General features: G+C 32.3%; 1 protein-coding gene across 8 annotated transcripts; it reads right to left on the bottom strand.

The window, feature by feature from the left end:
• Positions 1-237: 237 nt before the first annotated feature.
• On the bottom strand, positions 238-24,934 carry Calpa (calpain A). Of its 8 annotated transcripts, XM_078177465.1 has the most exons (15): positions 24,741-24,934; positions 20,179-20,294; positions 11,536-11,712; positions 10,021-10,208; positions 8,177-8,480; positions 7,903-8,084; positions 7,536-7,786; positions 7,305-7,462; positions 6,680-6,897; positions 6,556-6,598; positions 5,845-5,883; positions 5,447-5,576; positions 1,864-1,991; positions 1,451-1,646; positions 238-1,384 (listed from the first exon to the last, which is right to left on the bottom strand). In XM_078177465.1, the coding sequence occupies exons 2-15, from the start codon at positions 20,257-20,259 to the stop codon at positions 1,299-1,301; spliced, it is 2,181 nt and encodes a 726-aa protein (XP_078033591.1). In that variant the 5' UTR covers positions 20,260-20,294; positions 24,741-24,934; the 3' UTR covers positions 238-1,298. The 8 variants fall into 8 exon arrangements, with proteins under 8 accessions (XP_078033591.1, XP_078033590.1, XP_078033594.1 ...); XM_078177464.1 differs by lacking the exon at positions 24,741-24,934 and having other exon boundaries at positions 20,179-20,675; XM_078177468.1 differs by lacking the exons at positions 5,845-5,883; positions 20,179-20,294; positions 24,741-24,934 and adding exons at positions 4,030-4,164; positions 18,634-19,231.
• Positions 24,935-25,069: the final 135 nt, after the last annotated feature.

The following is a 25,069-nucleotide window of genomic DNA, read 5'->3' as shown; positions in this document are numbered from 1 at the left end:
AGATATCTTTATTTCAATAATTCCATATCTGAACAGAATTCAACGAACGATTCGCAAAGCTAATTTAATAACAAATAATCACGTTAAAGAACAGGAAAGATATGTTTACTTAAGAATTGTAAAGAACATTTGCTGCTTGGAAATGTGGGTCAGGGATTCACAATGTCAGTGCACCGATCTCTCACAATATACAACTGTTCCCAGGTAACATTAATTTTATAAAGAAAAGTACATGAGTAGTTGTATAAAATAATTTATATTCTTAATTATACATATTAGGAGTTTGTGTATAATGATAGAATATGTTTACATACATTTTAATAAATTATTATTTCAAGATTTAATTTTTTAGCAAAATTAAAATTTTGTTATACAAAGATATTTCAAGGCACATAATACCACAATTTATCTACATACGTAATAGTACCGATGAAAATGCAACAGACCACTTGTCATAAATAGAAACATCTATAATATACTTTTTTGTAATAATTTAGATACACCGTTCTTCCTTTTTTTACTTTTTTTTTCTATGTTAGGCACAGATAAAATAATAGAGTTTGTATAAATTTGGCATATTTATATACAGAGTATCCCACAATTTATTGCTAAAAGGAAAATGTTAAAATAGTGAACTATTTAGTAATATTTTATAAGCCTTTTTTCGCTTTATCTCTCAAAAATTTCACATTAGATTATAACGAACTTTAGTGAAAAATAATGGAATACTACGCATATTACTGTAAGGAATAGTCTTCTCACTTATTTAAATAACAATATTTTTATATTAACAATTCATACTATTGTGTGGCTTAATTACACCAAAGAGAATATTTCCTATACAAATTCCTGAATAATAACAGAATCTAAATATTTCGAATTGTCAACCATTTTAGGATACTCCGTAAGTAACCAGCGTTGGTTACTATTTCAAAATAATAATTTAAGATATAAGATAGAAACAATTGTTTGGTACAAAGTAAGCCCAAACTTCTTTAACTTACGATTAAGGTTCGCTACCGCTGTACAATTTTTAATAACGGTTTCTGTCAGCTGACAAATGAATAAAAAATTAAATTTTTACTTAGATTAAAATATTGAGAAATTGTACAATTAAATAGAACTGGCAATAGCGTCATCAAATAAAATATAATAAAACATTGAACATCGTATGCGCAACGAATGGTTTCCGAGTAAATTAACGGTAGCGAACGGTGGCTTATTTTTTGATGTAGAGAAGACAGTGAAAAAGAAATGGACGTACTTCTTTTCGACGAACGTATATCATACGAATCAATTTACGAGTATAATGTTTTTTCTATCCACTCCTCCATTGAAAATGTCGCTGTGTTAGTTGTATCAGGATCTCGTTCTCTAAAAATGTCTGCAAAGAAAATATGTTTTTAAATCGCACGGTACAATTTCGATGGACTCATTGTTAATTACTTACCTATCATTGTTTTGAGTCGGACTGCGCACATTATGTAGTCGTCGAATGTAATCATCCCATCTTTGGTCCCGTAACGATGGACCAGAATATTTAAAATGTGATTGTTAAGTCGATATCCGGCACTGTTCAAAGCTTGCCGCAATTCGAACGCGCTCAAGTATCCTGACTCATCCTTGTCGTACAATTTGAACACCGCCTAGAAGAAAATATTTTTTAATAATTAATGTGAATACAGCTAGCTGCTTCCACTATGTGATATTTTAAAAATTGTGTTAGATTAGTACCCTACTTTTATTTTAAAGTGGTTATTACCGCGTTAATCATTCGTAATACCTTTCTGATTCTTTTTTTATTAGTTATTCAAGTATTAGTTATTTGAAATAATTAGTGCATAATAATTTTAACTCATTTACCCTCCATTTCCTTATATCGTTCCACAGAGTTTTAAATTCTTCGAAACCAAGTTTTCCGGAGTGGTCAGCATCCAGCATGGCAACCATGCTGCGGCACACATCCTTGCTAAATCCCTTATCGTGTGTCTCTGAAATCACAGACAAACCCTTCCAACTATAACACTTAATCGACTTTTATACATTTCTGGTTTGTAATAAACACAAATGACTGAAAACACGAAATTCTGAAATCTTAGAAAGCACAAAAGTATTATTGTCATTATTTGCAATTATTGGTAACACCACAAACGTGGACATATCACGAATGGATAGCGGGTAAGCCATGTTATCAATATCATAGAAATCTACGGGTAACATTTACATTATATTTCGATCGGGATTTAGTGAATTATTTTCAAGCAAATTCGTTAATTATCTCTATCTTTATTTTAGCAAGGGACATGCACAAACGGGTTTATTTAAAAATGTTGTTATTAGACTGCTGATATCTATGCAGATTCAAATGCTCTATGCGCTAAACTACAGGAATGAGTAACAAATTAAAACTTTAATTCCATTAAATTGCACTATTGTGTTTTATATAATAATACTAGAATTATTTTTATATCATTATTTAAGAAGTAATATGTATATATATTCACGTATCAACTATTAATTTCTACGTAACAATACGCGACATTCAGTTTTATTTTTGCATATATTTATTTCATATTCACGTTATCTACAAATGCATAAAACTCGCAGTCACTTCATTGAGTAATATAGTTTTCAGGCTTCTAATTTGCATACGAAACTAAATCTATGTTATTTTGTTCTTTAATTATCGGCTTACTTGACTTCTATTTATCAGCAGCGTGGAGTATCAGTGTTTGTCTTTCTAATTACGAAACAGTTTTGGAAAATCAAATTTGAATACTCGCTGTATTAACAAATCCCGGGCGCAGTGAATAGATTCGGTAAAAATTATAGTTTCAAAAACGGCAAATAAAAAATGCATATAAATAGAAAATATTCAAATTGGATCTTCCTTAAATAACATTAAATTTCAGATTATTTTTGTGTGAAAATTTCTCTCTGTTTAAGTATACCATTTTTTTTGTACTGCTACATAATCCTAAAGCTAATCATGTGCGAAATAATGTACACGATGAAACGCTTAATATAACCCTCTCGATTTACGTCAGTATTTCTGTTCTTAGGAAAAGAAGTACAAAAAGAAGCAGTGGCTAAAGCCTTGTAAATTGCAGACATTTCGAATACATTATGTATGGTTTTATTAATAGAACTATTTCATTACACTAAACCAGAATGTAATAATATGGAATCATTGTTTGATTAGAGTACAATAATATAAAATTTTCATTCGATATAATGTCTAAAAGAAATTCTTTTTCTCATAAATCTATATACTATGTCCTTTTTTATTAAAGCTTTCCGACGTAAATCGAGTCGGTCATCTTAACGTTTAACGAGGAGCCCTTTGATACGGTTGTTATTAGATTGTGGATTTCATGTTTTTATAAGTTCTGTGATATGAAATGTCAGATTAATCGAAGAGAAAGATCAATTGCTCTTTTTGTTAGATCAAATGAATATTTTATTAATAAAACAAGGTGCACCATTTGGTTGAACAGATTTTTACGAAATTTTTGCTTTTAAAGTTTTGATAAAAAAAATTAGTTTTCAAAGAACGTCGGATAAAAATTCCTTGAAATTTGTTAGCGATAATAAATCCGACATTTCATATTAAACAAACTAATACATAAAAGTAAATACGTATATGTTTAAAATATAATAGAGAACACTTTATAAGGAATACAAAGTATCACGTTTTATTTTTAACTGATTGAACTTATTAATTCTCAGCAGATAATATATGGTTTCTCTATTTCATGATCTCTCATCATTGTCTTGGGCTGTAATGTTCCCATAAATTGTTTTAGAAATTATTGCATAAAATTCCACAGTCTATCAGATTTGATAATTAATGAATGAGCACTTTCATTTACAGGGGTGGTTAATTACGACATGTTTAGCTTTGAATCCTGCAGATTCTGTTATACCCGAAACAAATATTCGACAGAAATGAATTCAGCCCGGTTTACATACGACTGGGTGACCTGGTTGTATGAAGTAGTATTGTATGTATACTAGATGATGCCTTACCTACGGGCTTATTGTACTGTTCATTATTACAAAAAAGGCCGCACAGCAGTGAGATGATTGTGTCGATAAAAGAACCATTTCCTTGTACAGTTTCTGTGGCATGAGCCTCGCTATGACCCGTCGATTGTGGTAGTTCTACCCGTAACACACAGCTACATGTTAACATTAAATTATACATACGTACATTCGGATCGTTTCGCGCTACAGTTGACAATCATCTTTCTGATTGCTGAAAATGTTTAATATCCACTTGTGCTGACAAATATCGTCTGCTAGCGAACATTTTGATTTAAAGACAATTAATTACATGATGAAACCAATCTTTTCGTTGATAATAGTAAAAAGTATAAAATGTTTTAACTATGCGACGACTGTTAATTTGATAATATTCTAATTGAGAAACCGCTTGCCACGATTAATGACAATTTAATGCACATTGAAGATATTAACTTTCTGCCTAAGATAGCTGTGTTAATAAATAATTTTAATTTCGAAATAGCCAGAATATCAGGAAATGTTATCGATAAAATATTTGGTTCGCATGGCGTTCCAAATGTATTTATGTATTATAATGCACGAATGTAAAGATAGAAAGACGATGATGCACAATAACGTAAGTGCAGATTGCAGTGCAATAGCGTTCACACAGTAATTGATTCACAGTGAAAACAAAGTAACGTCATTGGTGTATAAAGTATTCGAAGTCAGCAACTAATGACCAACAAGCGTAATTACGGATATTATGCTAGGTATACCAATAACCATAGACAATACTTAGTTAAGAAGCGTGAAAATTACGAAAGCTTTTTAATTATAAGCGAAAAACAAAAACAAAGATATGACTATTATTACGAACATCAAATATAACTTAAACTTAAGGTGTCAACTTCGATCGTATACAAACCATAATTGCATAAAATATTATCTTTATTTTAATATTCCGAAATGGACTACTCATCGTCTGTTGGATTAGTGCGTGTAACATTGCCAAATTTATAATTAAGAAAACTTGTTACAAACTGTCGAATTACAAATGCATCAGTAAAGAGCAGAAAAATAGTTTTGATTTAAGCAATAACAGTAAAATTGAATATAGTTAAAGAAATGCGTCGGTGCACAAAGAATTTCAATTTTCCTATTTAGAGTGGAAGTATAATATATGTTGTCTTAGAACATTCATTATCAGTGATACTCATTTATCATTCATTGATAATTATACAAAAACTACAAAATTATAAATATCAATTCCTTTTTCCCATCCTTTAATTGACTTTTCTTTCAATTTTCAAAATTTTCAAATTTTTCAATTTTGAAAATATTTTCATTTTAACTTCTTTACGCGTTATGGCAATTTCATACGCACTATTTCGTTAAATAGTAAAAAAAATAATCAAAGTGAAAATTGAACGGATCATACCTTTTCGCATTGCAAAATCTAAGATCTCCTTGAGTTCCGTCCAGTCTACCTCTAAATCGTCACCAGCGAGTTTCTTAAAGAATTCTCGAACTTTATCAGAGTTTCGGTCCGGTTCTGGATCATTTCGTACCTTAACAGAGAATAAGAATTTTATACAATCAACAAAACAATAAATGGACACGTTGTAATAAAGAATTAAGAATAGAATTAATTGATATAACGGAGAAACAGTGACCGATTATATATTTTTAAGATCGAAAACTATAAAAATTTGAAGGTCATCGCGTACAATTTTATATCTCTTTCGCATTAATGCGTAAATTGAAATTAGCAAAAATCAGTCACTGCTTAAAGAATTAGTTTATTTATATGTATACATTAACGTGTATTTTACTTACCTGGCCACCATCTTCGTTATCCTTATTAGAGTTAATCACCTAGAAGCCAAGCAGTGTGAACATGCGAGTTATAACGATTAATTCACAAAGGTTCATGATTATCCACTTTAGTTCCAGGTCTATTGTTGAATGGTTTATATACATATAAAAATAAGGGAAACGTAAATTTATGTACATAATGCAGCAAATTATGATTTCTTTTTGGACTTTAAAAACAAAAATTTTTGAATTATCATTTTCAAATCTGTACATCGAAACCAGCTTTGCAAATTCGCATTCGGTACAGAAAAATTGTTATAAAGTCAATATCTTATAATAAATATACATGAACACAAATTTTGAAGCATTACAGAAGCTCAGCGTATTAATTATATTGCACATTCTTAACATGTCCAAAGCCTGTTCCAAAAGTACTATGAATTACATACAATAATTACTTTTTTACATATTGAACAATTCTCCATTTCGCTAATATTTAATATTTCTTATTTTTAATACTGTTAATATTGCTCAGCAAAATAGACAGTACTAAGTTTTGGAACAGTCTATTAGTCTGTATGAATGAATAATGCAAATACATTCAGTAGATTTAGTATTATACTTTGCATTAGTAATCGTTATTCTTGTGAATTAGCAATCTTTGCTTGCAGTGCAGACAGTGCACAGTTAAGATATATTAATATAATGTGTAATAAATATGCATTCTCTTACCCTATCATCAATTTCTCCAATACCGACTTGTTCATCATTTTCTCTGAAAAATAAAATTTTTCAGAATATGAAACATATTCGAAGTTAATTAACTTTCATTCAACTATGCAGAAGTGATACATACTCCATGTTATTCTGATTTTCAGAGAAGATTCTAAGCAAGAATTCACCTTCCTCGTTCGGATCGAATGTACTCGGGACTATACAATAGACACCGGGCGGTAATTTGAAACGACATGTAACTTCTCGCAAGTTTATAAATGATGGCGATCTGGCCACTGACGCGTTGTACTTGAAAAAGTTGACATCCAGTGGTTTGGGTAGTCGTTCTGGATACTCCAACTATAATTTATAAATTTACAATATAATTACACTTATGCACGTGTTATGTTTGCATTAACAAAGTATAACTAATTTCAATCAGACGCTTACATTCTTTGCTTAAAGACTGAAAAAATAAATATCTTTGTAATTTCTATTTCTGTATGTAAAGGAAAGCTTATTCTGCACAAATATCTACAACTAATTTACGCAAGTTTATAACGAAAATAAGTTGTATTAAGTAGATGCCTTTAAATCGCTCGCTAAAATAAGTACTTTAAAATGGTTACAGAAATGAAAAAAGGCTAATTTGACGCGTTTCTTGTTTTGCTGACAGTAGACACATTATTCAGACTACATGCAATAAGAGTTGGTATAATGCTCTATTTAGATTATATACATTATTTGTATGAATTCTTAGTACGCACATGGTATATTGCGAATCCTATAGTAAGACATTCAGCGCCCATTCTCCTTTGTGCTCGTCTGTTTTTTTGCATCAACGCAACAATCACCGTACACTTATCGTCGTCCTCATCCGGATACTCCAATGTAATTCGATATTGTGGATTATGCCAAAAGGTTTCTAAAAAGAGCGAGAAAAGTTATATTTATGTGCATCTTGTAGAAGTTAATTAAAAGGACAAAATCTTAATCACCTAAAAAGTTTCTGCAACCTCCAGCTGTGACACCACGTACCCATTCCCCTTCGAACACGCTCATTTCCCACTTCTTCTTACCAGCGTTTAACTCATTCTCGGTTAATGAATCTGGATTCAAATTACATATTTCTAATTGCGTGAAGAATCTTGTAAAATCTTGAAACGACATCCAGAATTCGCCATCCATGTCGAAGGTCAAGCCTAACTCTTCCTTTTCGTGATCGGGAATGAATCTCCATTCTGGTGACCTAATGAATCATAAGTTCCTACTATAAGCTTTTATACTCAACTTAAGGAATACCAAATGCTTTCAACGTTGCTAAACAGTTGCATATTATCCAGTATGATTCTTTTGTTAACTTACTGGTCGCTCCAGGGACCATTCCATTCCGCTTCGTTGCCCCAAGGGTTTCTAATCCTAAGCAGAGGTATCTTGCCAAACTGATTCGGCGTTTGGATTTCCACGTACTTGACTCGCGTAATACTGTATGCATGGCCTTTGATAAGTCCTTGAGGTGTTTCCGCCTCCAATACATTCGGGTCAGGCTAAAATAGTAACAGATTTTATTTCCTCAGACATTCAACAGACATTGACGATTCTCAACGTGTTATTGCATCAACGTCATTTTTGCATCTACCTCTATAGAACAGCCCAATAACGAGTTCCTTTCGTAAGCCTTTAGCAAAATACTGAACAGATTCGGTGGAGTCTCGTCCATTTGGTACATCTCGGTGACACCGCCCGTAAAATCCTCCATTGCCTCGCAGGTGGTTCCACCCTTTAACGCTTCGTACGAGCCATGGAGCTTCGCGTAAGCTTTTTCCAGAAGAGCGCTCCAGAACTCGTTGCTCTCAGCGGAACGTAGGTACATTAATTCGCCGTTGTGAGTCGGCAACCTGTCGTCGACCACTACATCCACCCATCTACCATACTGCCAGAACCTGTTGTACATTTAAAATAAATATATTAATACATACATATTTATTAAAGCTGTGAAAGAACAGAAAATAAAAGAGCAATAAATGAGAATATTGAAGAAAATCGAACTTAAGAATGCTATGAAAAAAGAGAAGAAGAGCAATATGATGGGCAATAATAAATTAAGAGAGTTCGAACGAGAGGGAGGGAGAGGGGAGAGCGTGAGCGAGCCAGAGAGAAGGAACTGAATTATTATAGAGAAGAACTGAATCGATAGATGAAATAGTTTTGTAAAACAATATGATAATATAAAGTAAATTTTAATTTTTAGCTGCAAGGTTAGATAAGATAAATATATAAAATATTGCTATTTTATCAATATAATGTAATTGCTATTTTATCGAAATATTTCTTTTCTACAATGTTACAAATTTAGTATGCAATTCGAACTTCACCAAGTTTCAAAAACCAGAATCGTATTTCAGAAATAATTTTAAATACAATTGTGGGTTTATGGTGTGTTCAATCTCTGTATAGTCGAGCAAGTGTTAACTTTTAGGTACAGTAGTCTCAGACATTGCTCTCTTGAGACATAAATTCAAAATCAAAACAGCAAATAGAACAACCTTTGAGCAAAAAGTAGCGCGGAGCAAAGATAAGCTGACGTTGAAGAAGTGCTAGGAGTAGAAGATTAAAAATCAGGTGGTAAATGAATGGGGAGAGCAAAAAATAGGGTATGTAAACGAATGTGCATATATGTATATCTAGAACGGAGGAGAAAAGCTTGAAAGATGATGCAGGGAGATATACGGAACATTGAAGGAAAGGAAACAGAAATAGGCAAATACTCATGGGAAGATCTAATAAGCGGATGAAGTGCAATAATAGGTACAAGGAAATTTAATCACGCACGCGATTGCTAGAACGCTTGCAAAAAGAGTGGAAAATCCTGAATAAAATTGAAAGCAAGAACTAGATCTGGAAATCGGGAGGAAAATCATAAATACTGTGAAAATGAGGAAATGAGGAAAAGAGGAAGTGTGCGCAATCCAATGGAACTTAGGAATAGTAAACACCTTATAGGAAGATACAAACACCTTATACGAGGAGAAAAGGTGTTGAAATGGTGTAGTGTGCTGGAAATGGAAAGGAAGGAATTGTAAAAGTCAAAAATAGGATATAAAAAATATTTTTCGTACATTAAATATGTGCATCTACCTTATTCACCTTACGTGTTATTCAATTATTTAATTTACTACTTATTGACCAATAATGTAATTTTTGTTTGTATTATATAATGTGGGCTCAATAATCTTCTAACGGAAACAAAAGCGTTCGATAAAACGTACAGGCTCTTCCCGTCGCCAATGACCTCGCAGTCAATGCGACTACACCCACGTACATACAATATAACTGATTGCTATATTTGATATTAACGTATGCTTCTATTGTTATACGTGGGGACTTGGCAAATGAATGTTATTTTTAAATGGACTTAAGATTATTCGGATTAACAAGTACTTTTTTTCTATGTTCTCTTGACATAAGTAGGTTTTCCCGTACCTGAAGTGGAAAATACCGGCATAGTTTTCCTCAAAGCTCTGATCTTCCGGCACCACTTGGAAAAATAAGTTCGGATCCATGGTAAGGTTCGCGACAGCGGCGATCAGCCAACAGTCTCCTAATTCACCTTGCTGGACGTCGAATCTGGAGAATCCCTCCACGAACAGTTGAGGATTGTCTGCGATTTCCTACGATAACGAATGCAAGCAACATGCTCCGATAAAGTATTTCACAGGTCAATTGTATGCTTTAAGGAACTTTTATTGAAAATAAATTTATTTGAGTTGGCAAAACGAAAGTTAACACTAGAACTATTGGACCGGTAAAAACTGGTTTCGGATTTTTCTTTTACAAGTTTTCTTTTATATGACTTCATAAAAGTATTTTTATAAGAAATTTGTTCATAAACCTCTTTCCTTGCGCGTACATTATAAACGCAGTCGTACGCAATTTAAATAAATTTCGTCCCGTTAGAGACTCAGTATTTCTAACGTTAAGTTTTCCTTAATCTCTTCATTATTCTTTCCGACTTTTTAATTTTATTAAGTTTCTCAATATTAATGATAATTGTTATATTTACATTGCAGATTATTATAGAGTATACGAATGTTCCAAGTCATTTGGAAGAATTGGTATTGACATCAATGTTTTCTTTCCATAACTATAGTGGAAATTTTATACATTTATTACAAAAATAGATAAATTGAATGCACAGTAATTAAAAGTAGTTTAAGAATATTCTGAGATTCCTTTGTTGATACAATCTTGTATTTTTCTTATCAAAGTTCATGCTAAATACATAGAACTTTACGTATGGGTAACGGAGCAATCTTATGTAAATGGAGGATATCTAGATATCATTGAAGGGTTGATCAATATTGACCCGTATAAAATAAATAAAACGTGTCTATAACGTAGTTACAGCTGAAGTGCAACATGTGATCTCATTTGTAACGATGATATTCGGACACCTTTTCGAGCGCAATGATTTTGTTAACATTTGATCAAATGACCTGCATCTTTTTAAGATGTAAGACTGATTACTAGACAATGTATGGAACAATTTTTGCAACAATCTAATTGGTTTGAAAATACGAAAAATAAACCAAAAAAGGTGAAACAATAATATTTTTGTTAATTTAACCAATTGATATTTTTGCAAAAATTTCTTCGCTCATTGTATTGTAAACTATTCTCTATAACATCTTAAAAAATTCATGCTATTTAGTCCTATTTTAGAAAGTTATTGTGCTTTTAACCCTTTGCGGTCGTATTTATACTGGTCGTAATTAATTTTCTTTCAATGGACAGTAATAAGATAAGAATAATACAAAAAGGAAGAACAAAATTTATTAACTCCGTTTAAATATTTGTGTTAATTTTATGTAAAAATAAAATGATGAAAAAAGATAAATAAATTGCTTTGATGGCTCAGAGTAGACATACGACCGCAAAGGGTTAATATTTCGTTCTTGTATTATCTTTAGTCACCGTAGTTTGATCATGATTTCTTACCATCGGCCTTCTCCATTCTATGTATCTGTCAGGTCTTCTCGAAAAATACAAGGATGAGTCTGCCGGCGGAAATTCGGGATCCTCGAAAAGCGAGCCTGTAGACAAACATTCTCGCCTGAGAGTATTGAAGTCTTGTACAGATCCTTGTGGCCTAAATCCAGAACCTCTTTCTCCTAGCTGAAAAAAATATCACATTTTCCCATAAAAAAATCTACTACTTTTGTACATGCAGAGAAAATAATATTATTTTTGCTTGGTCTAGTTATATGTTCTATATGTATAACGTGGATAATAGTAGCATACATTATAGTAGGATTTTCCGATAAAATTTTTGGTAGTTTTTATAGGCTTATCGTTGTACGATTTTCTTTCTATTTTCAATTTCGGCGTGAAAGTCGAACTTCTATAGCTTCCCGGAACCACTTTCGAAATCGATGCAGTTTGATTTTGCGGGAAAGCGTAAACCGTTGATCTTTTCAAATTATTCATGCTTTTGGTATCACTGCGGTCTAAGGTTGTCGATATCTTTAGAACCGCGACACCGTCTTTCATATAATTTGATAAACGGTTGTAGGTGTATCGTCGCTCTTCCATTTTCAATAGCACAATATGTATATAACATACAGGTATTAGACGTTGTCTAAGATATGTTATTAAAACCAAACTCAAAGATATGTTCAAATCAATTTTTCGCTATTTTCAATCTTATGATATGCTTCACTGAACCGTGACCAAAAAACTGAACTATTCGCGACTGCAGATGGAAGTGTACTGCTATAGATATTTTCGATTAAACTTATCTATTGCGGTACTGCAATATTATGGCCGGATGTAAACCGACCACATTTAGTTTAGATTACCAATGTGACATACTATAAGATAAGAGAAACGAATGATATTGTACTTATAGATAATGTTTAACAATGGCATAAAAAGAATGTAAATACCGTAAAATCTGTCACTTGTTCTACTACTTAGAAATGGGTAAAACGTTTCCAAAAGAACAGTGTCAATGTATTTGTTTAATCATTCGTTTGCAATACGTAAAGAAAGAGAACAAGAGCATGTTTTAGCATACTTTTTATTAAAGAATTGATACGAACAAAAGTTGCAAATTTTACTTAAATTGTTACTTTAGCAAATCATAATTACTAAGTGCATACAAAACAAAACAAACAGAGTTTGAAGTAAATTTATGTCATGGTTTCTGTTTTCCTTTTTGCTTCTATTTTAGAACATTTACCATGAAATATTATAGCTTCTTTAATTCCTAGGAACAGATTTAATGTTTTATTATTTATAAATACACGAGTTGTGACAAGTAGGAAGTTGTCATAGCGTTCCTCATAAAGCGCAGTTGCATTGTTCAGAAATGGTAAGGTAATTACAGAGAATAATGAACGTAATTCTGTCATAGTCCCATTAGCTACCAGCTAAATTCTACCTGCAGCCTCTTTTATTGCTCATTTTTGTTCTAGACATAAATGGCACGAGTCACAATTTTGATGATCTTTTAGCACAGCATAAGACCCGTAGGAAATACTTATAATGTGCTTTTTTTGTTGATTTTCGCCCACATTAGAGGTATGAAAACATCTTATAGTATTATTATTGAAACATCTTACACAATTTCTCAAATTGCAATTTGTGTCTTTCAATGGCGAATCTTTCAGTATACACATATTTTCGGTAAGATAATTTGTTAAAAAAACTTATTAAAAGATATCTCCACTTTGCCAAATTCTTTAATAAAATGTAATCATTTTCTACCAAACTTTCTATACATAGTTTACATTTCTAGAAAAGAGATAAGCAGGATTTCAAATTTTTAGTTCCACTGTTACCATAGTCTTAAATAAACCTATGATAATTAGGTTTTATAGGTACTCTGTGTCATGGTGTATTTTATAAATCGGCAAGAATTTAATCTAGTACAGTAAAAAAATAAGTTATATTTTCTTAACTAAATTACTTAATTTTATATGAACTTTTTAACATAAATTTTTAAGTATGCAAATAAGCTACTGAGATCTACAAAATACATTGTTTAAATTTTCGTTATAGACTCAGATAAAAAAAATCGAGATCATCACCTTTTTATTTTATATTTATTATTCCAACCAATTGCAATTTTTCTGCAAATCCTTTCATTCGTTATCTAGTAAACTAATCCTTCTGATGTCATAACAAAATTGAAATTACTTGAACCAGTTTATAAAAATTATGCCGTTTTAAAAGGTACACAAATATTTTTTTTACTGAGCGTATATTTGAAGAATAAAATTTGTTATACTGTATCGATATTGATTAATTCTAAACAAATCATTTCTAAAAGATCTGTTAATCCTGACTAAAAATTTGTCACTGTAATCGAAACATTTAATCTGTGTGGTCTCCAAATATTTTATCGTATCGCCTTACTCAAGATCCGGTGACTAACATAAATTAACGATTGGCTATTATAGGCGTTTGTACAGTCATCAGAACTATCTATCTGCTTAGATTAACCAATCCTTCCTTATAAATATCATCATTTTGTTTACTTACTTACTTCATTTATTGTTTACTTACTTACTAAGAGTAAGTTTACTAAGATCGTTCACACCATTTTTGTAATATTGACTCTCGCGAAATGATAAGAGTCTATGTATGTACATATACAGGGTACAGGTACATATGCATACATATATAGGGTTTCCCAGGATTTAATGTTCAAATTGTGTCAGTGTATTCTATGGCACAAAGTAAAAAAAAAGATGTTATGTAAACATAGGTCATATAAAACTTTATTAAGAAATTATAACAAAAATTTAGAAGAGGAATATGTAGTAATCAATTTGCTGTTACTTAGATCAATAATACTGTGTTTTTCAGTGTGTTTACGCAAGTTATGTTTACTACCTGAGGTCAGCAAACATTGAAATGAATTTTCGTTAGTAATAGCTATTAGTGTAAGGGGATCCGAGGGACCGCGGCCCGTGCGACGTATGTTTACATAACATTTCTTTTTTTTACTTTGTGTCATAGAATACTCTGACAAAGTTTGAACATTAGAACATGGGACACCCTGTATATACATACAAGTCGTACCTATCTGGACGTCTTATGACTGCGCAAGTATCTATAGAATTCAAATTAATTCATTCTCTATACGTGATTATTAAAAGAGATACATTTTCACCTGACTTACATTTCTTGTAATTTGTTTAGACAAGTTTTCGTGCAAAACGATGCGTCTTTATATTCTATTCAAAAAAGTACTAAGCTACTTCAATCGAAAATTGATTAGTTTACAAGTTATTGTTTTTGTTCTGAACGCCTATATGTATGTACAAGCGAAACACTGTGCGAGGTTCAAAATTCTTATGATAAGTGAATTGCAAAAGCATTAATCTATGAAATCCAGCAGGTACATTTAAATAAAACGAACGAGCAACTCCTGTCTTGAACGCGTTCTCAACGCACGTGCAATGAATGAATACAGAGTACGTGACGCACGCCACGAGTATTTTGTTCAATCATAATTCTAGCAAACATCTCGCACGAGATAGAGAATGCGTACGCGGTCGCGTACAATCGAGGTGTTGCAACTAAAGTCAACGTCAACGTTCTCATCGTCATCGACCTTAATAATGATTGTTTCTATTCGATCGATGCACAAGTCCTGTCCATTATGTTTCAAGCACAATTTCCTTTCAACTAAGTATCATTATGAAACTTTGGTACTTTTATCAATAGCATTTTATCACTGCTATAAAAATTATACACAACATATTTTTTTATTTTAGCTTCTGGGAAGAGTTGAAGTAACAATGATGGCAGCTTCGATGTACAGCATAAATATTTTTAGCGGCTGCTTTCACTCATCGTTAAAGTTCGACGAAAAGCATATTGAAAATGTGCAATTCTTTCCTTTTAGTACTGCACAGTTTCTGATCTGACAATGAGTCAATAAATTTTCCATTCAATTAAAAATTTCACACGTGCTTGCGATAATATAAAGCATTTTGATAATAAAAGTTTATTTATAACATAATATAGCATATGTTCAAGATTCGTGTATAACCTAGACGTGTATTAGTACATATTTTGTAAATACTTCAGATTCTGAGATACAGAAAATTGTATCTTTAAAAATTGCTTACTTAGAAAATGATTAATACTATTGTTTAAAGTTACAAACTATATCAGTACCATAAGAATTTATTAGTCATAATCTTAGCGATATAATTATTCGGTTATATCTGTCACAACGGGATATAAAGCTACTATTATCTGAAAGTATAAAATAAAAATTTTCAAGTTTGTATCATGTTAATTGATTGTCGTTATCATTTTCAATTCGAACAATGAGCTGAATTAATTAATGATACATATTCGTGTCATGCCTTGATTCATTAGTCGATTAAAACGTAAAACACGTACGTAGCATTATTACGTAGATAGATTCGCGCGTCGAATTTAATGAATAAGAGAAGATTAAGGTAATCCGATTAGGCTGCGTCGGGAGTATAATTTTCAGGGAGTTCCGCATGACTGCATGCACGTGATCCACTTAACTTAAATTTGAGGAACGCAGTTTCCTGGCTCGATGAGTATGACGTTATGATAGGTCACGAGTACATGACGAAATCCATTGTACAGTGGAACAGATGCTTCGAAAGAGACAGTCGATCACAAAAATATTTAGACGACTCTTATTGAACAAATACTCGATCGCTACATAATTTAAATTTAAAAAATGAAAGCAATTTCAAACTGAAAATTCGTGTTTATCTACCTATCGATCGTGATTATCTCCATTGTGCACCATTAACTGTGAGAAAACTCTAACATTCTTGTGTCAAATTTTTTCAGTCTCTTCTGGGAATGTTTTCTGTAAGACGTTTATTAATTTTACAGTTACCATTCTTCAATAATTATTATTGTAATGTGGACAAACATAGAATGTCCATGTATAATTACGTTATATATTCTAAATTCGTGTATAACTTTTCCATGTTTCTATCTAGACGTATATTATAATACGTTTTTAAAACTTAATTGTTATTTATGTTTAACATCGTTCAATATTTATCCTGTATAATATATATCCTCAAACAGTATGCATATATTTAAATAAATTTGAAGAGACAAGACTTTACATTATAATACCCATATTATTTCGTCATTGCATGCTTTTAATTTTTCCATACTAATTTTGACTAATCCCAGATTAATTCATGAAATGTTGACATAAATTTTAAATATATGAAATTGGCCAGCTGGTATAATGAAAGAAATAAAAATTGGTAAAAAATATTTCATTTACCAGAGATGTTTACAAGTATATATCTATTAGTATATAAAAATTAAAATGTGCATATTTTTGAAGTATATGTATAGATCAAATTATTGGTTTGCACTATTTAAATCGAATTGTGTAAGCACTCTTGTACGTTACGTTTAACGAACTATGTAAATGAGTACTTAAAAGAGTGTTTTATTATCATTTATCTTAGATGAAATGAGATTGGAACAGAATCCTATTAAGATTGCGAAGGAAAATATTGAGAAAATGAGCAAGTATTCTCAGTTTGATGAATATCATTTTCTCTTTATATTTATACTTGATGCATTGGTTAACCTAATATTTGTAGTAATAGATAAAACACTACTGATACTCAAGTATTAATAATATGTGTCAATAGTTACATAAAGATAGAACGAAATAATCGATCCAATTTGAATGACCCGTTATCAATTATTGATATCAATAAAAAAATGCTAATTTTGTAGCACAACAAAGTATACCCTAATCTTAATTTCCTACCAGTGATGTACTTTATTTATTCTTATTTAAATAATTTGAATTTTGCTTTATATTTATCTAAGGAATTATCGATATATGTAACAGTTCAATGCACAGGATATTCTAATTATATAAATAATGCTGTTAAAAAATACTATTGAACTATTAATAAAATTTCCGTCTAGCAAACTTAGTCTTGTCTAATATTTTAATTAAACAAACCGATATTATTACTTTATATACTTTTGTATAATTTAAGATTTTATTTTTCATAGATTCATGGAATCTTAACTATTTTATGACATGAGTCGATATTTTCGAAATATTGCGATAAACGAATTTAGAAACCATTCAGGTCGTCCATATTCGTCAAAAGCTGTCGAAAACAAGTTTTCCCACAAAATCAAGCAATTCTACCAATGTTATAACTATTAAAACTGCGTCATCGGCGAAACGATCGCATGAGTCTTGCCGTTTACGTTTTATCCGCGTATAGTACGAGTAACAGAAATCCCATTTAAATGGATTTCACATGTTAAATGCCACGTCGGTTACCGGCGTCTAGCAATAATAAACGTGCAATAGGTATGGAAGATGCAGTGAACTCGTAAAGTTTGTTTAGACACCCGCAGGATCGTTTTTCACGGATAATTCTTCGAAGACATTCGAAACGGAAATATCTCGAAACTGGTCCAACATGCGGAAAGCCGCAACTGAAATGCGATTTCCATTAGTTTTCCTGTATATCCCTTGGATGAGACTGTTATTATCTCCTTCAGAACTTCGGACAATTCATATTAAAATCTGAAAGCCGGTGTTTCCTCGCTCAGTTGAAAACTGTCACAAGCATCTTAAGGTTAGCAGCAATCATCTCTCTTTATAGTGAATAATTTCTGAGATAAAAGTAACTATAATCTTTCATTAAATATTATCAATTGAGAGTTAAGAAAATGTGGTTGATAAAATTTGTAATGCGTGATAATAAATTATCATACCGATGATATTCTCTCGATGTTACTGGTGTACCATATGTACCAGTAAGTTACAAAAGGTTAATTTTAGTTTTTGTTACTGTCACTTGAAAAACAAGTGCACCTAACACATTGTGTTCGAGACTTTGGTCTGGTGCGAGTTACTTTCAGGTCCCGCCGCATAATAAATAGTTGGTCCTGGTGTGAGTAACGTTACGAGTTCGCTAGTCTTTTGCTCCATCGACTAATACCAAACTGCGACTTAACGCGCAACGAAAATGAGGGAGTCAAGTAAAATTAGCTTGAGCTGACAATGATCGTGTTAAGGACGCGTACCACTTTGATGTTGAAAAGCGACGGGAGGAACCGTTTGACTTCAACGGCCGCCTTGACGAAAATGTCATCGAGCGGAGCCGAGCTCCCATCTCCGTAGTAACTCATCTTCCACGTGAAACTACGCCTTCACCAGCTCGATCGCGAACACCACAGATTACCACGTTCCGGAACAGAAATATCCGCGCGATTAGACCAATTTGATTTAGGCTAGGGTGGCGTACCCGACAAAATTCGAGCGACACTCGGATTCGATTCTCCACGCGATTCCACACCACGGATATAGAACCGTTACATTGACAAGTCTGGAGCCACGAGCTGAGCTCATTCTCCCATTACCCTCACTCATGTCACGTTGCGCGGTCTGACTAAACGCACGCCATTATTCTACGATCTTTTTTTCTAATCGATTTTTTTGCAGCGTATGTTACATGTTTCTGGAAACCGTGGCATGATGGATTAGATGATAAGTTAACATAATTCCGTCGTCATAATCACGACACACGCAATGTTGTGCTCGCAAATCGTTGGCATAGACAAGCATGTACAAGTATGCGTTTACACTCGGCTTTCGGTCGAACTCGAGTTTCGTCGGTTTGACGCTAGTTGTGATGTGTTCCTAACCTCTCGTTCTATAAGAAATCACATGACGTAGCGCGAGTTTTTAAAGCTGGATTCGACAAATTATGGATTCACGGATGGAGTCACGTATAAGTGGCGGTAAAACCTGCAAAAGGGCTTCAATGTCGTCTTTTTTTAACTTATTGACCGACCGTTACAAGATACCTTGTAGTAAAATAATCTGGTCACTTCTATCAACTATAAGGTACATCGTAGATAACGATCTTGTGTGTAAACCGCATAGAAAAACATTAATATTTATGCAGCGAATAAATGCACTTTACAGTCTGTGAACATTAGAAACAGTCATGTTAAGCTATAAAACCGTGCGTGATCAGATTTTTTATTCCGATAAAGAATATCAAAGTATACAATCGTATGAACAATAAAAGGTCGAGGCCGGTTTGCTTGTACAGTGGTAGTCAGCCTATTAAATAAAATAATGATTTCGAAAAATGTAAATTTGCTTTTTGAAGTCACTGTTATCGTAAGGTGACGAGAAATAGAAAGTTCTACACTATACATTCATGATACGGTTACTTTCCATTATCGTAATTTATTTCCGAATAGATTAAAAATTAAATAATATTGTATTTCTCTTAATTTCCTATCAGTGTATTATCTCACGATTATGTAATTCTATCAGGATTATTAATCCTGATTATCTATCAGCAATATTCTCTGGTCAGTGTGCACGCGGCATAACAGAATACGCGCACACCATCTGTGAGATGTAACACGACTTAATTCGGCCGCGGCGTTTCAAATTCCAGTAATGCTGTAGCGTACCAAGCTTCAATTAACGTTATTACATAATCCATGTAACACCGGAACGTTAATCTTGTTTTGATTACGAGAAACACAAAGACGCCGGAACGCCTTTTATGGTACAAAGCCGCGGTGGCACGGAAGAACATCAATACTCACTTGCTCTTTCTTCGCTGTCAGTCGTACGAACGCAGGTTCAACCACTTCTGGTTTCCATCCGTAAGAAGAAAAGTTGGTCATTTTGACTTAACTACGATCCCAGCGTATCCAGGATTCTGAAATGTCCCGCTGCGTTAGAGTCTTGTACAGCGCAGCAACTGCGCATGGAAGCGAGGCAAATTTGTTGAGTTTCCCGCAATAAAACAATACAATGGTGAAACACTGTTCTTCTTAAAACGTCGACTAATTCTTAACGATAAGATGCAACCGTTTGATCCGGAGCACTATGCCACGTCCGTCTAGCAAACCGACACCTGACGCACTGCCACGAATTTTTTCAAATAACCCATAGTTGACTCTCCGACCACTTAGCAGATAGGAAATTCCCTGTCCTTGAGCTGCGTCACAAATTGAACTTGTAACGTTGAACCTTCCGGCTTGGCGCTTGTTGAACGTTCATTAGACTGCGTCGGAGCGGGTGACGAACGACTGACTGATTCAGCAGCGTCTACTTTAATATCTGATAGTTATGTATACATAACGTCGCGCGATATAGTTCGCCTCGTGGTTTTTGCAGTTTCGTAACTGGCTTAGTCGAGGTTGACTTGTTCAACCGTCGACCAATAACAAAGACGTTGTTGATGCTACTGTTGTCAAATTCGAATCAAATTAGGAATTTCTTTTCTTGAAAATTAGAAAACTCTATGCTGACTATATATTAAATTTTCTTGATAGTAAAACATTTTGTTTAGGACAGGGCAATGATTGAGCACGTATAAAACATTGTTGTTTATCGCGAACGTTTGCACAATACTATCGAAATACAATAGAGATTTTAACTAACTACGTAATCTACAGATTTTTTATTTTCAATTTCATCATTATGTATTGAATCTTTGTAATTTAGTATTTACATTTCCGCGATCAATAAATTGGAACCATTCTCAATTTAGTGAATCTATGAACAGAACTAACTTTATGCGTTAAATACGAATTTGGAAATCCCTTTTCTGATTTTACAGTGAACCTTACCGTGTAAACTTTACATTGAAAAAAATTGAATTGGGCAAACTCAGCAATTTTCAATGACAAACATTAAATTTTTTAAAAGCGTTATAACGGTGAAGGTGCGTCAAACGTAAAATCCAAAAACATTATTTCAAAGTAGAGATTGCAAGCTTTAATTTAAAAAAGTCATCCTACGATCATTTTTCGTGGAATTATTGTCAGTCGAAGATGGCCAATTTTTATGTTAATAATTTCTAGTAAACTGAAAGTCAAAATAAGAAAATTTTCGTGTTCATAGGTTTCTAAGATTGCTATACTTTATTTCGTTGTTTAATCATTCATTATTGTCAATTCGGTCGGTATTCCCGTTAGTATCCGATATGTAGGTTGACTCATTTATATCTCTCTGTAATACACAGGAAATCGTTTTCTTAGAAGAGGTGGTATTATATTATTGACAATGCACGGTGTACTTTCCTAACTTATCTTTATACAGAGTGATGCATCAGATTTTAATGTTCTGCTTCACAATCGGAAGCTAGGATTATAGTAAAATATATGAACGATATTTATTGGACTGTAGTAGTGAAATTTGAACGAAAACGAAAACACAATATAAATAAATAAGTTCGGATATAATTGGTTGCGAAATAACATAATTAAACGAAATTATTTTTATATGAATATTATAATTCAATTTTCATGAAAGTAATGACTCGTACGAATATTGTGGCCTTTAATATAAAATTTTGAGATATCTTAACTTTTATATATTTATTTATATTTTTAACTTTTTTATATTTATTAAACTTACATCACTTTATTAACACTACCTTTTCAGACATTTTATCGAATTTTTAACATCTTATTACACACTTGCATCTTAATAAATATAACGTCATGTTTTATATGTTTTTTAAATAATTTAGGGTTCATTCGAAGTTCAGAGACATCGAGCCTTAAGAGGATAAACGAAAGTGAGCTATAAAGCGTTTTTAAGCGTCAGCTTTCAAACGTGTTCCGTATCATCACCTTGACGTTGGCCCAGATACCAGATACGAAACCATATACGGGTTTCTGAAATCTTCAGTCTGCACCATATTTGTACATTTCTCCATCCCAGCATGCGAACCTCCCTATATATTATTTATGACTTAATTTCATACAGTGATAATTAATAATAAGTCACAATTAGATGTTTTTGTAATGTTTATATGACTTCTCTGTTCTAATACATTTTTGTGACTATCAGATATGAAATATTATTAAGAGAAGTGATTGCACTCTATCTTGTTTTATTTATTTGTTTGTTTTAATTGTGCATATCTAGAACACTCGAAATTAAATTTTCTTCTTTTAAAATTAAATTTTCTTCTTTAAAAATTAAAATTTCTTCTTTTAAAATCAAATTTTATATTTTACCGAGTGCCTTAAGTCTGACAAGGTACACTATTCTACTTGTAATAAAATCACGCAGATTTTTGTTATGTAGATCGAAATTGTGTTTCACAAAGGTTGTAAAAATTAAAATTAATGATGCTAGAAGCGCCTCTGACCTTGAGGTATGACTATTGGTGAATAGAAAAAAAGAAGAATGACGGTGAAAAAAGAATGACGAAACCGACTGTTCATAGTTAATTATATTTACACTATTAAAATAAATTATGATAAATTATTCTTTACTTTTACAATAATTTCTTCGATTTGAAGATCTAAAAACTTCATTTCGAACACTATTCCTTCTGCGTATTCACCATCGAGACAGTGTAAACATTCATAACTTGGCAATGACCTGAAACAGAATTCACTGGTGTTTCAAAGATAACATTGTTTAATATCTCTTGGCCGTATTGTTAGCTCTAAACTAAGCATAATAAATACAATTAAATTTAAACAAATGATCTTGACATTCTCTCTTTCCTTCTTTGCTTGAGATCAGATCAGCTTTTAATAATACTTTTAATTTTTATTCGTTTAACCTTCATGATATATACTTTTAATCTTTTATTCAAATCTGTGTGACTGAATTATTCGTATTAATGAATTATTAGTATCCTTAGTAAATGTAAAAAAGCTGCCAAACTTTACCAAACAGATTGTTTATATTTAGGTTACCGAGTTTTTCTTGTAAATTGTATGCCGATTTTGTCCAAGGAATGCAAATTGTTCAACGCCAAACCATTTTTCACGATCGATATGAGCGAACTTATCTCAAGCGAAACATACTGCAGTGGATATTGACCTGTGGAGAGTTTTACTCTTTCTGCATATATTCATAAAATGACGCTTTTTAAATGGAAACTATTTATTAAGTTGTTTTGACTTTTTGTCCTAGTTCTCATTTGACTGATTACAATATTCATTTTCAATTAAGAGATTAATATTGCAATGTTGAAAACTTTAAACAAATTCTTATTTCAAAAGTTTAATCTTCGGAGTTTTAAATTAAGGTAATAAACGACCGTATTTCCGAAATGTTTACCTGTAAAGTAAGTCTAGCCACAAGATGTAGTCTAAAATTAACCTCGTTATGAATTGCTAAAGGTCCAGCGTGCTTTATTTTAGGTTTATAATAGTCTGCCGTCTACGTTATTCTACATTATCTCTGCTGTTGTAAAATAAGAACATTTTTACAAATAATATAAAATTCATTTTACTATTGAGTTTAATACAGTATAGTTTATTTATTGTTAGTTAAGTTTAATACAGTATAGTTTAATTATTATTATTTCAGTTTAATACAGTATAATTTAATTATTATTAATTGTGTTTAATACAGTATATTAACATTTTTTACTAAATCGAAAAGTATTCAGATTAATTTTTCATAAAAATGTGACACCAGGGAAATGATTACTATCCCCGGCATCATCTATATAAAGTAATTTCAGCGTGGAACCATTTTTACAAATTCTCCGCCTGAAATAATTTTATTCGTTTTATCAAGCTATTCGCAGTTTGATTTCGCAAAATTCTGGTGCTGTGCGTCAGGTATTGATGCGAACGGAAACATATGTTACCGACATGTTCGAGTAAAAAATCTTAACTAAACTAAACATTATTTATGTTCAAAAACGTGGCTGAATCGAAAGTGTAAAAAGAAAATTTCGTATTGTAAATACAAGTTAATAAATGCGCAAAAATGGTATCAATATAAAACAACTTCAGTGAATTAAATAATATTAAATATAATAGAAAATATTGTATTTAGATTAAGGATGTTTATATGGAGCATTAAAATAGTAAGACTAATTATAATAATAACAAGGCTAAATTATAATAATAAGGCTCAGGAGGCTAATTTTTCGAAAACATGTATAGCGAGTATCCATTAAAGATGACTTTAATAATCTACCGTTTATTACGGAATGGACATACTATATCAATTGTTACTTCATTACACTACTACTGTCATTATAATACTATGACAGCAGTTGTAACGCTATGTATACCGTAGATAAGAAAGTATCTATCGATCGGAAGTCACACCCCTTTAAGGTGCGCCAATACCCTCGCGACGTCAAGGTTACTATGACACAAAGACGAATCCTCACCCTATACGTCACCGATGAACCACTCGTTTAAAAAAAATTACTTCACTGAGAAATTATTCAATCACTTTTGTCAACGCGCGATGCAGATTGGATTCTTTCCGCGGCACATCACTTTCCAAAAAAAAAAAACGATCAAGTTAATTCTCGTGCGACCGAAAACCCGGTGGCAAACGGTCCCGGCAGCTTTCTCCTGAGACACGTCTTCGAGGCCGGAAAGCAGACGAAACACTAACCGATATGCCCTAAAAGATAAATGTCTGGAACGAATGCATCCCCCCGCTCAATGAGCGACCATGTCCGCGTCGGCGTCTCGGCACAAACGAAACAGC

The sequence above is a fragment of the Augochlora pura genome, chromosome 3 (genome assembly GCF_028453695.1).
Source record: "Augochlora pura isolate Apur16 chromosome 3, APUR_v2.2.1, whole genome shotgun sequence".
Taxonomy (NCBI): domain Eukaryota; kingdom Metazoa; phylum Arthropoda; class Insecta; order Hymenoptera; family Halictidae; genus Augochlora; species Augochlora pura.
The sequence above is the reverse complement of the archived record's forward strand: the minus strand, read 5'-3'. Positions and strand labels throughout refer to the sequence as shown.